At 45.9% G+C, this 18223-nt stretch overlaps 1 protein-coding gene across 1 annotated transcript; it reads right to left on the reverse strand.

Annotated features, from left to right (window-relative positions):
- Positions 1–1280: 1280 nt before the first annotated feature.
- On the reverse strand, positions 1281–3687 carry LOC119324063 (adenine nucleotide transporter BT1, chloroplastic/amyloplastic/mitochondrial-like). The gene is made up of 4 exons (XM_037597795.1): positions 3578–3687; positions 2415–2996; positions 2159–2320; positions 1281–2069 (listed from the first exon to the last, which is right to left on the reverse strand). Exons 2-4 carry the CDS (start codon positions 2994–2996, stop codon positions 1524–1526), a joined length of 1290 nt encoding a protein of 429 aa, XP_037453692.1. The 5' UTR covers positions 3578–3687; the 3' UTR covers positions 1281–1523.
- Between the last annotated feature and the right edge of the window lie 14536 nt (positions 3688–18223).

The following is an 18223-nucleotide window of genomic DNA, read 5'->3' on the forward strand; positions in this document are numbered from 1 at the left end:
CAAAACCCCGTGGCTCGGCCAGGATTGTCGTGGGCGGGGATATATCCCCGTCTGCTTCATACAGTGCATTCGATCATACCAGACAGGGATAGAAACCCTATCAAATCCCCCCGCAACCCTACGGTTTTGACCCAAAAAACGCCCTCCATATGCGTGGAATTAATCCCGCCATTGTTGCAGAGAATGGGTGAAGGGGCGGGGTCAACCCAACACCCGTGTGGATTGGATCCTCTAGGGGGTCAAATCCCTAATAACCGAACATAGCTTGTGGAACATCGCCATCGCTGCACAACCCCAACCAAGATACCTAATAAGAACGAGAGCAGGGTCCCTCCCGCCAGCGGGGGCTGAGGTCCTCCACATCTCTGTGGCCCAAACGGCCATCGGAGGTGGGGAGAACCAGCGGCGGCGCCACAGGAGGAAAAGAAAGTCCGATCGCCTATGGTCCTTTCTTTGATCAAGTCACATATATTGTTTTTGTTTATATCAAGCCATGGAGATTGTGATTATTATGATTTTTTTTGGGTCTGGATTGTGATTGTGATTATTAGTAATGCAATTTGATACCCTTTAAGTTTGTGTTTACGTTGCCGAACCAAACACTTCAGAGTTTCATATCTTTTCTTTAAACGCAAGAGTTTCATATCTAAATTCTCTAGAAACAAAAAAGAAAATAGTAGCTAGTTTAAATTGGGACATTAATTCGGCCCATCAACACTATTAGCAGTATATTTGCATATTTGTTTTTCTCGAGAAACACAGTGCACTTGGTTCTGAAATTCCATACATTGTGAACTATTTGTTTTACAACTTTAAGAAACCCATATACGGATGAAATTTTATTCTTTTACAGACAAAAATACTTGGGAGTATTTTACTTGTGGGAGTACTTGATATGCTCTGATGTCCTCCTAGGATTTCATGTTAAACCACTGTAGGGTCTAAAAAGATAAACTGTTTAGGCTCCGGTTATTTTGACGACTTACGACATAAGCCGCCCCTTCCAAACTTATTTTAGAAGCTGACCCTATATTCATTGGGACTCGTGAGCGGCGGGGGGTTATTTTAGAAACTGCCAAAAGAAGTACTCCCCCCTTCCCAAAATTCTTGTCTTACATTTGTTTAGATACGGATGTACCTACTACTAAAACATGACTTCATACATCCGTATTTGGATAAATCTAAGACAAGAATTTTGGGACGGAGGGAGTAGTCATTAGTGAGTTCAGTTTCAGTTTTATGCTTTGTACTGCTTGAAAGTTCTAGGGCCAAAAGTGAGATTGGGCAAAGTTGAAGGTCCAAAAGCGGACTTCTTTCTTATTGAATTGATTACAGAAAGGTGCCATAAATCAATCGACGACATTACTGAAACGGAGCATGTTCCCTGAACAAAACGAAATTCAACTTCTAAGGCGCCACTTCCAGCTTAGGATTCAATCGCACTAGGCTCTAACACTTCAAAATTTCAAATCACGCATTTTCTTCTGATTTTGACGGTCACCATAATCCTTGCTTCATCGCGTTCATGGCCGATCACCGCTCGAGCTCTTGGGCGCCGCCTGTCCTCCTGCCTGTCCGGTCTCCGTCTCCTCCTGGGGCTCGTCTTCTTTGTCGTCGACGAGTATCTTCTTGCAGGCCTCGTAGCACATGAAGGAGATGCCGGCGGCGGGCATGAGCTTGATGCAGCTGGGGCCGAGCCCGCGGTAGAGCCCCGCGGCGCCCTCCTTCTTGAGGATGCAGTACATGGCGTGCAGCACGTTCTTGTACACCTGCCTCCCGCCCACGGCGCCCACCTGCATCTGCTTCCGCGCCACCTCCAGCGGGAACGTGGCCGTGCTGGCGATGGCGCCCGCCGCGGACCCGATCAGCAGCGTCGGCACGTTGCCCACCTCCTCCTTCCCCGACGCGCGGCGGTACACGCCGCGCAGCGTCTCGTAGGCGTAGAAGTTGGCCGCCGCGTACGGCACCACGCCGATCAGGCTCGGCGCCAGCCCGCGGTACAGCTCCCCGGGGCCTTCGTCGCGCACGATCTTGACGAACGCGTGGAGGAGGTTGTCGTACACGTCCTTCTGCATGCAACGCAACGGGGTCGTCAGTCAGATGGCACTGCCACTGGTTTAGATATACGTAGTACTGTACTGGAATTATGTGTGTTCACCTCGATGGTGAGACGGGTCTTGACGAGCTCCATGGGATAGGTGCACAGGGTTGAGGCCACTCCGGCGAGCGCTCCGGCGACGAGCGGCGTGGGGATGGGGACCTTGGCTGGCTCGCCGGCCTCCGGGGTCAGGTACTTCTTGGCCGTGTCGTAAGTGAAGTGCTGCACCGCGCCATGTGGAGTCAGGGACACTGCATCTCGCATCAGTACGAAATTTGAAGGAAAAACACGTGAGGTGGCTGGCTGGCTGGCTTGCCTCGATGGCCTTGCTGGGCGCGACGCGGAGGACGTTGACGGCGTTCCCGCGGAAGAGGCCGGGCCACCCCTCCGTCCGCATGATCCACCGGAAAACCCCGGCCATGGAGTCGGCGCCGGAGCTTCCCACCATCAGGTGCGTCCTGATCGTCTCCAGCGGCGCCACGAAAGTCCTCGACACGGCGCCGGCGATGGCGCCGCTGACCAGCCGCCGCAGGTGCGGGTTGCCGATCTTGACCCTCACCTTCCTCAGACCCAGCTGCTGCTTCTTGGCCTTTTTCGCCTTCTGGGCCTTCTGGACGCCCGCCTCGCCCGCGGCTGCGAGCTGGTGTGCGACGTCGTCGGCGGGCCGAGCCTTCCCGTCATGCTCGCGCGCCACCGGCGGGGCGCCGTGGGACAGGCTGAGTCCTACGCTGGCGAACAGAGCCCTGCGTGGGAAGTCCAAGCTCCTTGACTCGGGCTGCGAGCTCCAAGGGAAGGCGACCTCAGGGACCGGCCGCAAGAACCAGTTCTTCTTGTCCATGGCGAGCGAGGCGCGGTTGTTCTTGGTCACCATTGTCGTTGCCGCCATTGCCGCCGCCATCTGATTCAACTCGAACACATAAAGGATTATTATATGCAAGGGCGAAAGAGCTAAGTTGTACAGTGACTAGTGAGCAAGAGTGCAAGAGCAAGGCTAAGATCAGCTCAATTCATACCACAAAAACCTAAAAATGTCCATGCAAGTTAGGCCACAAAACACACAAGGGAACACCAAGATCACTCAAAATGGCATTATGGTGATGGAATTAGATCTTAAGAGCAGATTTGGTTAATCCAATTTAGCACTGAGGTACTGATAAACACTACTAAAAACGCTCACACACGCATCAGGTACATAAAAGGACAGAATCTAAGCTGGATGAAAACTGAAAACGTTTCCCACACGCATCTATTCAAGGTAACAAATTATTTAAATGAAAATTTATATGAACCAGTACTATTTTTGACCCGGTTATATATACGAATGACTTAAAGTTCATTTCTATGCATTAAAATTAACATGCTTTTATTATAAACTGAGCGAGTAAAATATATTCAGCTTATTTCTCTTTTAGCCGACCCCTAGTCATGGAAAAGGAAAACGAATATCGAGACTGTTGTGCAGTCTAACTATACGCATACCTCGAGGAAGGAAGACGGAACTGATACGTGCCTAGGAGTTCTTCAGTCCTTCACTCACTCACTGGCCTCTCTCGTTGTTGGGAATGGGGGTGGCTCGACGGCCATTTTATACCCGTTTCAGCACTCTCACCATCAACTGCCGTGTCCAGTGAGCAACGATGTCCGGCCTCTATCATGGCCTCTGCCATCTCTGCCCCTCAACCGCACCCCAGTACCACCGCACACGGTCGCTGAGATCCGTCGGACATGAAGGGCAATCCGGTCTAATCGTCGAAGCGGATTTGGAGCCGTCTGTGCCAATCTGTGCATACGCCAGAATGGCCTCGTCTGCTTCCATCAAAAAGAAGAAGAATGGCTTCGTCTGGCTTCGGACGTGCGTGTGTCTCATGCGTGCATGGATCCGCACTCGCCAGCCGCAACAGCCTTTGTTTTTGCCAGTTCAGTTCCTACTCGCGGAAGAAGAAGGCGACGGAAACCGGTGGGTAGCCGCGAGGGGCGCACACAGCAGCCGGGTCACGCTGGCCAGGCCGCCAGGCACGCACGCTGCTTTAGAACTGATCTTTCCTGATGTATCAAGATGTAATTAACCACGAGTCTACATGGTAGTGCTAAGTCCTGTTTGAAATAAATGGGCTTGCCCATTAAGAGCATATACATCGGGGCACCCTAAACCCACCTCAAACGCCAGGCGGACAGCCCGGTCAATGATCGGTCATAAATAAGCAACCCAGATAAGCGCCTCAACGGACCTTAAACGCCCGAGGCTGACCGACACCCCTAATATCCAGCCAAAATCTAGGACGGATATAGGGGCGTCTGGACGCGTCCGCCACGTCAGACCCGGCCCACGTTGGCCCACTCGACCTCACATATATTCCTTCCCATCCGCTCGACGGATCAAACCATAGCCACTTCATTTCACTCTCTTCTGCCACCCAAGCTCTCATCTGGCGATCTCCGGCATGACGGGCAGCGGATCCGAGTCCTATACTTTCAGAACTTTCGATCTCGAGCTCATCCCATGTAGCCCCGAGGAGGAGATGGTCGTCCCGCTCTCGGGAGGAGGCCGCTCGACGGCAACGTTTAGACTCCTTCTGTTGGGAATCCATTGCATCAGCCCATATGGTGCATGGATCCGCGCTATGTGTGCCATCGCCGCCTCACCGAAGGCGGTGCAGTCTGGCTGGCGTACAAATGCGCTGGCGGACACGCAACCCCTCCGTTGGTGCGCCAAGGCCATGGATGCACCATGGGCGTCGTTCGACGCAAACATGGCGCGACGTGCCCACCGTGCGAGGCAGCGGGCACGGGAAGCGGCGGTAGCCCTCGCGGCGGTGGACATTGGCGAGGCGGATTCACATTCTCCGGCACCCTATATGGCACACCACTCCAGGCGCTGCAACCGCGTCATGGTGGATGTCTCCGCCTCATCCCAGGATGGATCCATCATCGATCTGACGTCCACCGGCACCGTCCGGGTTCTGAGCTCCGACGGGGAAGAGTAGGGCATGGGAGACGACGGAGCCTTGAGTCCCGTGAGCCGGCTCGTGTTCCATGCGTTACTCTACCTTGCCGACGACCGGACCAACACTCTGTGGAGCGCAGTCGGCCATCATATGTGGGCACGACGGAGCCGGACGAGCTCCGCTTAAAGATCGATTTATGTTGCATGTAATAATATGGATTTAAGATTTCTAATTTGAGGTATCCGGTTGTAGAATCAAATATTTGAGACGTGACCGACCACTATCCACGGACGCGCCCGGGCACATCAGCGAACGTTTGAGGGGTCAGATTTGACAAGTCTGGCTATAGACGCTCTAACAAATTCTAAAATCTCAAATGAGCCCATGAGAAAAATGGCAAGTGAACTAAGTTGGTTTGAGATCGTGATCGTGACAGATACCACCTCTCACTAAAAAAAAACTTCCGTGATGATATGTTTTTGTCACAGTAGGTCATGTTTTTCTGACATGCATGTGTTTTTCTAACATGCATGTACATCCGTGATGATTTAATGACAGAATCAAGATAGTCATACATGTACTGTCGTAGAAGTGTTCCATGGTAATACTCAAATTATCATCATGAAAGTATCCACTTCCATGACAATAAATGACGTGTCATGAACAGGGCCGGCCCTAAGGAGAGGGGGGGGGGGCCAAAATCAGGGGCCCCCTCCCCAGATGTGCAGGTAGCCCATGGGCCATTGCCCATAGAGGTAGGCGAGGGACGCAACAATGCTTCGATCACGCGGAATCAACGTTCGTTCCTAAAAAACAACCTTCCTTGGATCGGGCAAACGCAGCATTCCTTCGATCCCTAATTCCAGAGTTTGCTGATTCCTATTATTCCCCAACGGGTAGTACTAATTATTTTTCTCTCCAAACTCTTCAGATGGCTTACTCAAAGTCAAGGCGATCTCTATTCCAAGGCCTAGATCACTGGACGCGGACATCCTGGAGCGCCTCCCGCCAGGGTCAGATGCCAGTCCACATCGCTTCACGGTCGAGCGCCAAGCGTCTGATGATCAATGCAGATCCGATCTATCCCAGGTGCTTCGTAGTGCAGTTACATATTCTCCACACAAGTATATTGCTAATTAAGTAATTTACCTTGGCATACAGATTGCGTACTTTGCACTGTTCATTCATCACATAATTTTTTTAGAAGAGTGCGGCCTCTTCGCTTTCATTTAACTCAAATCACAGTGTTCTTACAGTACTTTCACCACATGTATATTGATTTTGGAGGTATATATATTCATTAGGGCATGTACAACGTGGGTGCTAGTAGCGAGCGCCGAGGTGGATTTCCTTTGGTTATGCCTCGTTTCCGTTTGATCCAAGGGTTTTCCCTTTGTGTTGATGCATGAAGTGTTGATCGAGATTTTACCCCCACGCCGAGAAACTTTGTGTTGATGCACTACGTTGGACGCTAGAACCTCCTAGAAATTCTTATAGCTTCAAGTAACTCAAAATATTTTAGTGGTTGGACAGAGTAGACGCTAGCATAGTTGCTCATTTATTTTTTCATTCATAACGCCTGTAAATAGCTTTTATCGTTCGAGCAAGATATTCTAAGGAGGGGATCACGCTCGCACAATGTGTTAGATCGCATCGCGCGCCGGGGCATACGAATGAATGTCAGGGCTTTATAAATCTCGTATTCATTATCTATAATGTTTATATTAAGGGCCCAATTTTTTTCGCTCCGGGCCCCCAAAATCTCAGGACCGGCCCTGGTCATGAAAGTGCTTTCGTGAAGGGTAACCGACATGTGGTATCCACCGTAACGGGTCGTCGTTAAGCTATCGGTTTCGGTTTGAATCTGATAACCCGTTAACACCCCCGACAAATGGGGATTTTCCACGTGTAAAATTTTCATTGGCCAGAGGATCCATGTGTCAGCTTGATGTCACGACAAGTGTCATTCATCCAATGGACGGGAGGCGCATATGATACGTCGACACATGGAGCAGCCTAACAGTGACCCACTTAGGTTAAAAAGACTGGTCGTTTGACTTGGTAAAAAGTTAGCGGGCCGGCCAATGGAAAGCCTATTAACATCCTGTGCGCATATAGCCCATTTACGGCCCGGGAACCCACGACCTGTTATGGCCTTCCCAAATTCGGCCCAGTAGCGTCATATGGACCGTCCAATATGAATCCAGCCCGTTGTCACTTTCGGTCCATATATGGCATGTGATGTTATCGACCCATATGAGGCTTCTTTATCCCTTTAACGACCTGTGCTGATTATGGCCCATAATGAATAGTACATTGCTTTGGAACCACTAATGGTCCATGATTCAGTTTGACCGTTTCCATTCTGTGTTATCTTTCGGCCTTCTAAAGGCCCATAAATTTTTGGGCTCATTTTCGGCCCTCGATTACTCACGGTCCGTTACAGTCCTATTCTGCTAATGGACCAAATTCAGCCTGTGGTTATAATTGGCCCGTTTGTGGCATGTTTACCCATTGGGCCGTTTTCATCCCATCATGTATTCCGACCCATTAACTTTACCAATTTGGCCCATTTACGACCCATATTGCGTCCTATTTTTGCCCACGAATTGTAGGGCCCATGTGTGGCCAATGGATCCTACATCCCGTAGGATTCCCATTGATCCTACGGCCCATAGATGGCCCATGGTCACTACAGCAGGTAGCAGGCCCATGGCTATTGCGGCCACTAGCAAACCGGGGAAAAGAAGACTAAGGAAATAAATAAGCAAGCAACTAATGCTGCTATTACGACGATTGCACATATTACATCCACTGGGCATCAAAGTTCACCACCATTGCAAATATAGGGAAGACCCTATACTATACAAAAATGGCTTGCTGTTTTCTTCAGCCGGTCGCTGCCCGTTAAAAACAAGTGTTGCATCGCAACAACACAAATTACAACCATATAACAAAAGGAGCGTCGACATAAAAGTTTATAGTCCGGCAGATAAATGCACCCTCAGAAGTTTAGAAGCTCAGATCATTTGACCTGACTAGTACATTTTCATGTTGTAGTGTCTGATGGAGCACCATAATCTTCACCTTCATTTCTCCTAGCCTCCTGAAGAACATAGCAAATGTATGATAGTCTGGTTTCAAAACCATGCATATCTTGATGACATCGAACAATGGTTGTCCTTGTTTCACAAAGGATCTCTGTTAGGGATTGGACATGTGTCTAGAGCATAAATATATCATTCTGTCGAGCTTGCTGATCTTGTTCATGAGGCAGTTTGGATGAGGTTGCCTTAACGACAACCCTAGTACTACGCAGGAAGGTGCTTTTGGCACTGTTAGTGGAGAGATACTGACCCACTGCAGCAAGAGGTGACTTTGCGGTTATGGTTGCCTCATCACCTTCTGGAGGCCGTGGCGGTTCCACCATTTGTTCCATAGCTTGCTGAAAAGTTGAGTTTGCACATTAGTAGTACCAGAATAGAAGTTATTAATGAGTCGGCAAAACCAAACATAATAGCTTTAGTCTATATACAGAACTTATTTTGGTGAACTCATGTAAAATATTAGTTGTATTTTACTGCAAAGGACATAATAAAACCAGGTTCCATACATATGACCATGTACCATGGCTAATGTATTGTCTATTTCTTCACATCGTATTGACAGCTAAGGATAAAGAGACAAAGTTTATAATACAATGAGCATAGTATGACATCATTCATATCACAAAACAACTGAGATGAGACAAACAGGCAATTGTAATGTTGTGTGGGCAAGTCCATCACAGAACTAGATTACAGATCAAGAGCAAAGGACCATCATTACTCTCTTTTAAACAGTGTAAGGTGCAATGATACGCTAAGACAACTGTGTATACAATTGAAAAAGAGTAATAGACATTGGCTTCAAACCATGCAGTCCAATGCACAAGTCAGAGTAACCAGTAGTTCGAAGGTATGAGGATTAAGGACTTACAACTGCGGCTTTGACTGGTGTAGTCATGCCCTTCGTCTTGCTGGTGTGACAGTGCTTGAAGATTTCCATCGCATTTGGTTCAGGTACTTTTTTGTCCTTGCGGGCTTTCCTCTACATTTGGAACAAGTCAATATAGATATGATAATACGGCACAACCAAAAGAGGGAAACGACAGGTAGTTACAAGAGCCTCACAGTGGGCAATATAGCTACACGATCATGTCGTCTGTTTGAATCTCTCTTTCGTGCGGTTGGCCTTGTTCTTTGAAAAGTTCACGTAGAAGAAGATGGAATTGTAAAGCACATGCGTAAATAGGAGTTCAACATGTGATCCGATCACATATATGTAACTGAAGGAAATATGCCCTAGAGGCAATAATAAAGTCGTTATTTATATTTCCTCATATCATGATGAATGTTTATTATTTATGCTAGAATTGTATTAACCGTAAACATACATATGTGAATACATAGACAAAACACCATGTCCCTAGTAAGCCTCTACTAGACTAGCTCGTTAATCAAAGATGGTTAAGTTTCCTAACCATAGACATGTGTTGTCATTTGATGAACGGGATCACATCATTAAGAGAATGATGTGATGGACATGACCCATCCGTTAGCTTAGCATATTGATAGTTCAGTTTTATTGCTATAGCTTTCTTCATGTCATATACATATTCCTTTGACTATGAGATTATGCAACTCTCGGATACCGGAGGAATACCTTATGTGCCATCAAACGCCACAATGTAAATGGATGATTATAAAGATGCTCTACAGATATGTCCGAAGGTGTTTGCTGGGTTGGCATAGATCGAGATTAGTATTTGTCACTCCGAGTATCGGAGAGGTATCTCTGGGCCCTCTGCGTAATGCACATGATAATAAGCCTTCCAAGCAATGTGACTAATGAGTTAGTTGCAGGATGATGTATTACAAAATGAGTAAAGAGACTTGCCGGTGATGAGATTGAACTAGGTATGAAGATACCGACGATCAAATCTCGGGCAAGTAACATACCAATGACAAAGGAATAATGTATGTTGTCATAACGGTTCGACCGATAAAGATCTTCGTAGAATATGTGGGAGCCAATATGAGCATCCAACTTCCGCTATTGGTTATGGACCGGAGAGGAGTCTCGGTCATGTCTACATAGTTCTCGAACCCGTAGGGTAGGGTCCGCACGCTTAACGTTTGATGACGATTTGTATTATATGAGTTATGTGATTTGGTAACAGAATGTTGTTCGGAGTCCCGGATGAGATCGCAGACATTATGAGGAGTCTTGAAATGGTCAAGAGGTAAATATTGATATAGAGGATGATAGTATCCGGACACCGGAAGTGTTCTGGAGTGTACCAGGTACATATCGGGTCACCGGAAGGGGTTCCGGGCACCCCCGGCAAAAGATATGGGCCTTATGGGCCAAGAGGGGAAACGCATCAGCCACAAAGGGGCTGGTGCACCCCCATATGGGCTGGCCAAACTGAAGTAGGAAAGGGGAAGGAGGAAAGGAAAAAGGGAATAGGATTCCCCCTTCCCCCTCTTCCCTTCCTACTCCGAATAGGAATAGGAAAGGGGGGAGGACGAATTGGGAGGACCCCAAGTAGGATTCCTCCTACTTGGGGCGCCCACTTGGCCGCCTCTCCTCCCCTCCAACCTATATATATATATATGTGGGGGGGGGGGGGGCACTGCTAGAACACACACCAACAATTGTTAGCCGTGTGCGGCTCCCCCCTCTACAGTTTACGCCTCCGGTCATATTCTCGTAGTGCTTAGGCGAAGCTCTGCGCGGATCACTTCACCATCACCGTCACCACGCCGTCATGCTGACAGAACTTATCTACTTCCTCGACACTTTGCTGGATCAAGAGTTTGAGGGAAGTCATCGAGCTGAACGTGTGCAGAACTCAGAGGTGCCGTACGTTCGGTGCTGATCAGTCGGAACGAGAAGAATTCGACTAAATCGACCGCGTTGTCAAACACTTCCGCTTTCGGTCTACGAGTGTACATGGACACACTCTTCCCCTCTCGTTGCTATGCATCTCCTAGATAGATCTTGCGTGAGCGTAGGAAATTTTTGAAATTGCATGCTACGTTTCCCAACAGTGGCATCTGAGCCAGGTTTATGCGTAGATGATATGCATGAGTAGAACACAAATATTTGTGGGCGGTAATAGTCATACTTCTTACCACCAACATCTTATTTTGATTCGGCGGTATTGTTGGATGAAGCGGCCCGGACCAACCTTACATGACCACGTTCATGAGACCGGTTCCACCGACAGACATGCAACTAGCTTTGCATAAAGGTGGCTGGCGGGTGTCTGTTTCTCCAACTTTAGTTGAATCGAATTTGACTGCGCCAGTCCTTGTTTAAGGTTAAAATAGAAACTTGATGAAACACCGTTGTGGTTTTGATGCGTAGGTTAGAACAATTCTTGCTAGAAGCCCATAGCAGCCACGTAAAACTTGCAACAACAAAGTAGAGAACGTGTAACTTGTTTTTGCAAGGCATGTTGTGATGTGATATGGTCAAGACATGATGTGATATACGTTGTTGTATGAGATGATCATGTTTTGTAAAAGTTATCGGCAACTGGCAGGAGCCTTATGGTTGTCGCTTTATTATATGAAATGCAAACGCCATGTAATTGCTTTACTTTATCACTATGCATTAGCGATAGTTGCAGAAGCAATAGTTGGCGAGACGACCACGACGCTACGATGGAGATCAAGGTGTCAAGCTGGTGACGGTGGAGATCATGACGGTACTTTGGAGATGGAGATCGAAAGCACAAGATGATGATGGCCATATCATGTCGCATATTTTGATTGCATGTGATGTTTATCTTTTATATGCATCTTATTTTGCTTAGTGTGGCGGTAGCATTATAAGATGATCCCTTAACTAAATTTCAAGGTATAAGTGTTCTCCCTGAGTATGCACCGTTGCGAATGTTCTTCGTGCTGAGACACCACGTGATGATCGAGTGTGATAGGCTCTACGTTCACATACAACGGGTCCAAGACAGTTGTGCACATGCAAAATACTTGGGTTAAACTTGAAGAGCCTAGCATGTACAGACATGGCCTCGGAACACTGGAGACTAAAAGGTCGAACATGAATCATATAGTAGATATGATCAACATAGAGATGTTCATCATTGATGACTACTCCATCTCACGTGATGATCGGACATGGTTTAGTTGATTTGGATCACGTATCATTTAGATGACTTGATTAATTGAACTTAATTTATCATGAACTTAGTCCGGATAGTATTTGCAAATTATGTTGTAGATCAATAGCTCGCGATGTAGCTCTTCCTTTATTTTTGATATATTCCTAGATAAAACTAAGTTGAAAGATGATAGTAGCAATGATGCGGACGGGGTCCATGATCTGAGGATTATCCTCATTGCTACACAGAAGAATTATGTTCTTGATGCACCGCTAGGTGACAGACCTATTGCAGGAGCAGATATAGACATTATGAAGGCTTGGAAAGCTCGATATGATGACTACTTGATAGTTTAGTGCGCCATGCTTTACGACTTAGAACCGGGACTTTAAAAACGTTTTGAACGCCATGGAACATATGAGATGTTCCAAGAGTTGAAATCGTTATTTTAGACTGTAAGTGCATCTAGTGCCCCTTAGTGATTTTGGTGTATTGAAGACTTATAGATTAAGGGACTAATATGTTTGTGAGTGTACACAGGCTCTATAAGTCGATGAGGAGTTTGATATTTACAGTGAATGTCGACCCCTAAAAATGAATGTCTTCAGCTGAAGACTTTGGTTCTCCTGAAGACTTTGAAAGTGATGAAATTGGTGTGACCTTGAAGACTTGGATATTCATGCGAGGATTATGAAGCGTGAAGACTTTTTTTTTCGTAGTTTCATTTTCTCTTTCTTGAGTCATAGGAAACACCGTACTGTTAAAGGGGGTCGAGGTAATACTAAGGAAACTGATTTCCAAGTGATGCTCATCTCAAAATCCTACACCTACCCAATCCTTTCGAGTGAAGCCATTGGAAATCTCATATCAGTTCAGTTAATTTCTTTAGTGACATAGACGAAGATCTTCTGGTCTCTGAGGAATTTGTTCTGACTGAGGAGTTAGGAATTCGCTAGTGCGGATTGCCTACACAGTGAGGAACATGATAGCCCTGAGGAATTTGAACCTCAAATATCCGACCGTTGCTGTGCTATGCGCCAGCTATCCAAAAATATCCTCCACCTAACGGTCATATCATTGAAGGGCATTTATGTCTTTTCATGTCGGACTGCTAGGCTATAAATAGCCGCCCCCTACAACCACTAGCAGGTTGGCTGCTCCGAGAGAAATTGACACTTGTCAATTGAGAGCATCCCATCCTCCGAGGACTATGAGCGAAAATCATCAAGTGAGGAAAACCCAAAACCCAAACCCAAACACCTACAAACCCAAAGTGATTGAGCATCACTGAAGAGATTGTTCTTGTGTGGAACCGACGCTTGTTACCTTTGAGGACTGTGTATCCTCTAGACGGTTAGGCATCATGGTCTGAGCATCCAAGAGGAATTGTGGATCGCCGAGTGACCAAGTCTGTGAAGGTTTGGAAGTTAACTGTGAAGACTTACCACGAGTGTTGGGCGAGGTCTGTGTGACCTTAGCTCAAGGAGAATACGGTGAGGACTGTGTGTCCAGGACTGTGTGTCCTCGAGTTTAAATACTCAGCCGCTCCAACCAGATGTAAAACTGTCACATCTGTTGGAACTGGTCTACCAAATCATTATCTTCACCAAGCCTACTGGTTCTATTTCTTCAACCCTTTCATTTCCTCATCCATGTGTTGATGAACCTGATCATTACTGCTTGAAGACCTTGACTGAAGACTTTCTCTATTTCCTCAATCCAATTTTTTCAGTCACACTGTCTTCAGCCTGCTTATCCCGTGTTTATGTTACTTGTGTTCTGTGTTTGTTTTTCATATCATCATGATGAATATGTTGTTACTCTGTTATGCTTACACTTGAGTACTTATTCCACTGCTAGTTGTTCGTGACTTAGGAATTTCCTCACCCTGAAATTCCTCAGTGACGAATTAGTAAAAATCGCCTATTCACCCCCCTCTAGTCAACTTAACGCACTTTCAATTGGTATCAGAGCAAGGTACTCCCTTGTTCTGTGTGATTTTGGTTTAACCACCTAGAGTTCTAGTTATGTCGATTGCAGGTATGATCAAGGCCTCGGCTGGGTGTCCTACCTTCGATGGGACGTACTACCCCTACTGGAAGAACAAGATGCGCATGCATCTTGAGGCAATTGATAACGATCTCTGGTATGTTGTGGAAAATGGTGTTCCCTCAGTCACTCCGTCTGTGAATGCTGCTGATGTGAAGAGATTCAAGTAACTCGATTCCCAAACGAAGAATATCATATGTGGCCATCTGAGCAAAGGACAATATGGCAGAGTGAGTGCTTTGGAAACTGCTAAGCTGATTTGGGACAGGCTGTCCAAGGTCAACGAAGGAGTCTCCACTCAGCGTGACTCCTGAGTTGATGTTTTTCTCAATCTCTTCAACCGCTTCAAAAGACTCGACAACGAAAATGTTCAGAAAACCTTCAATCACCTCACTGACATCTCAAATGAGATTCAAGCACTTGGTGCCACTGACATCACCGACCATGAGGTGGTGAAGAAATTGCTGAGATCACTTGATTCCTCATTCGATACTCTTGCACTAATGATTCAAGAGCGAGCTGATTACGAGTCACTAGATCCCGCTGATATCCTCGAGAGGCTAAACACTCATGAGTTCCAGCTTGCTGAGAAGGAAGACCTCTATGGACCGAGCTACGGAAGATCACGTGCACTGAAGGCCAAGGCAGTCTCTGAGTCTAAAGGTGAAGATTCTGGTAGCAGCCTTGGTGATCCTGAAGAACTGAGCCAGGAGCTAGCAATGCTCGTGAAGAAATTCCAGAAGTTCTCTCGCCACGGTCGCTTTCGAAAGTCTTCAAGGAGTGATGATTCCTCGTCTCGTGACTACAAAAAGAGAACTTGCCACAAATGCAAGAAACCTGGTCACTACATGTCTGATCGTCCTTTGTGGGAAAAGGAATCAAAGAAGAAGAACTACAAAGATGTCGATTTTGATGACTCAAAGAAGAAGAAGAAATCTTCAAAATCTTCATCATCAAAATCTTCAAAGTCTTCATCTCACAAGAAGAGCAGTTCCAAGAAGGCTCGGGCATTCATTGGCAAGGAAATGGACTCTGAAGCAGAATCTGAGGAAAATGTGGAAGAGGAGGAATCTGAGGAGTCAGACTCTGGTGTGGCGGGCTTAGCCCTCGCTACTGCTTACATCAGCAAGTCCATCTTCAACTCTGAAGAAAATGACCTCCCCAACTCTGCTGACAAGAGCGTCGATGACTATGCTCCAACCTACTGCTTCATGGCAAAAGGTGCCAAGGTACTCAAACATTCTCCCTCTGACTCTAGTGAGGATGAGTCTAATGACAATCTCAAGCCTAGCTATTCCAAACTTGCTAAAATTGTTGTTAATCAACAAAAGGCTTTGGAAAAGATTCAAAATCTACTAGACAAAAGCGATGACCTGTTGGGTGAGGAATTGAATCGAACTAAGACTCTGACTGATAATCTTCAGAGACTTCCGTCTAGGTTTGACAACCTTCAAAATCATCATGACACTCTCTTAACTGATCATGAGAAGCTTTCTTATGAATTTCTTCAGAGAAAGCAAGATCTTGAGAAGTTAAAAGTGAGTTATGAAGATCTTCAGAAGGAAAACGATTCATTGCTTGCTCAACAGATGAGTTCTGCTCAGGAAGAATTTATTCCACCATGTCTGAAATGCATTGAGCGTGAATCTGCTAATTCTTCACCTGAATGTTCAAATGCTTCTATTGCTGCAAATTCTTCAACTGTCTATGTGGTCACAAATTCCTCATCTGAGGATACCACAAGTATCACTGCTAATGCAGGGCTGAAGGAATTGTATGTGATAGGCATATACAAAAGCCTCAAAGGGCATCAGACTCTTTGTGATGTGGTCAAAAAGCAGATCTTGAACAGGAACCCTAGGAAAGAGGGTATTGCCTTTGAGAGGAAACTCAATGTTGATGGGACCTACTGGAAACCTGAGCAGTATCCCAAAACATCATCGGTTGCTGCGAAAGGACCTCCTGTAGATCCATGCACTCTATCTGGCTTTACTTGTGATTCTTCATATTCCTCTGATGAGTCATTTGACTCCAACTATAAATTGTTCAAGAATCAGAATGGTGAAGTATTTTCTCGATATGTTGGAACTAACTGCAGGAACGGACCCCCTATGAAGAAAATCTGGGTTCCCAAAAGGTGCCTTGAAAATCTTCAGGTGAATGTCATCATGACACCACCTACGAAGAAAAGGAACCCCAGATCAAATTCTTCATATGGACAAAATTCCTCATATGGACCAAATTCTTCATCTGGATCAAATTCCTCACGTGGATCAAAATCCTCATAAGAACATCATCGTGCTAACCCTTCTGTTTCACAGAGAAAGTCTAAAGGCTATGAATATGTGCATTATTCTTCAAACCATTATGTTCATAAGTCCTCGAAGAATTTCTCTGCTTATTCATATGCTTATCCTAACCACTCTTCTGTGAAATGAGGTGCACTGGCTTCAATGCCATCTTGTTCTTATGGAGCTCGCAGAATGATGAACTCTTTGCCACCCCTCCAGATGTGGATGGTGAAGAAAAAGAACTAATCTCTTATGCAGGGTCAGGTCTCCAGACAAACTTAATCGTCTAAAGAATTTGCTGGAGACCTAAATGTGCTTGAATGGACGCAAACTAATCATGAAGAAATGAATCACTCATTTCTCTCGTCCTCATATTTCTATATCTACTACTGTTGATGAAATTGATATCATATTCTTCACTGATGAAGTATATGGGTTCGTAAGTTGCACTAATTCATCTGCAAGATGAACAACCTAAAGCTACTGAGTGGGTCCTCGATAGTGGATGTACAAATCATATGACCGGTGACAGGAACTTATTGATGGATACTGATTTGTCTCCATCTCATTTGAAGCATATCACCTACTCTGACAAAGGCAAAAGCAAGGTATTGGGTCTAGGTAAGGCTGCGACCTCAAAGGATAAACACATGGACAAAATCATGCTTGTCGAGTCCTTAGGATTCAACCTCATGTCTATCTCAATGCTTTGTGATCTTGATATGGTTGTGGTCTTTGGCAAATATCGTTGCATTGTGCTAATAAATCTGACAATTCCAAAGTCTTCAAAGGCTTTAGGAAAGGAGACTTGTATGTTGTTGATTTCTCTGCAGGACCACAGCCTGCCACATGTCTACTTGCAAAAGCTTCAGAATGCTGGCTATGACATCGACGACTTGGTCATGCTGGGATGAGGAACTTGCATACACTCGCGAAGAAGAAGCATGTCATTGGCATCGAGGGTGTCAAATTCCTCAAAGATCATCTTTGTGGGGCTTATGAGGCTGGAAAGATCACCAGAGCCAAGCATCCCTCGAAGACTATCATGACCACTTCTCGTCCCTTTGAATTACTTCATATGGATCTCTTTGGCCCTACTCATTATGCCACGTTCTCTAGTTCTGCATCATTATATGGCTTTGTCATAGTTGATGATTATTCTCGTTATACATGGGTGCATATCATCACTTACAAGAATGAAATGCAGGAAGTCTTCAGACGATTTTCCTCAAGAGCTTCTACTAACTTCGGTGTGAAGATCAAGCATACCAGGAGTGATAATGGAACTGAGTTCAAGAACACTGGTCTCGATGAATATCTTGATATACTTGGTATTACTCACGAGTTATCTTCTCCCTATACTCCTCAGCAAAATGGCGTCGTGGAGCGCAAGAACAGAACTCTTGTTGAGATGGCTCGCACCATGCTTGATGAATACAAGACACCACAACACTTTTGGCCTGAAGCTATTGATACTGCATGCCACATCATCAACAGTGTATATCTTCTCAAATTCTTCAAAAAGACCTCATATGACCTCCTCACTGACAAGAAACCCAATGTAAGTTATTTCAAAGTCTTCGGTGCTAAATGCTGGATTAGAGATCCTCACCATCACTCTAAATTTGCACCGAAAGCACATGAGGGTTTTATGCTTGGTTACGGAAAG

This window comes from Triticum dicoccoides, chromosome 6B (genome assembly GCF_002162155.2).
Source record: "Triticum dicoccoides isolate Atlit2015 ecotype Zavitan chromosome 6B, WEW_v2.0, whole genome shotgun sequence".
NCBI lineage: Eukaryota > Viridiplantae > Streptophyta > Magnoliopsida > Poales > Poaceae > Triticum > Triticum dicoccoides.

What these genes read in the sequence shown, in the direction of transcription:
- LOC119324063 (XM_037597795.1), bottom strand. Translation starts at nt 2,996, where the DNA reads ATGGCGGCGGCAATGGCGGCAACGACAATGGTGACCAAGAACAACCGC. An exon ending in CGCCCAGCAAGGCCATCGAG is followed by an intron (nt 2,321 to 2,414) that starts GCAAGCCAGCCA and finishes GGCGCGGTGCAG; the next exon opens with CACTTCACTTACGACACGGC. An exon ending in AGACCCGTCTCACCATCGAG is followed by an intron (nt 2,070 to 2,158) that starts GTGAACACACAT and finishes CGTTGCATGCAG; the next exon opens with AAGGACGTGTACGACAACCT.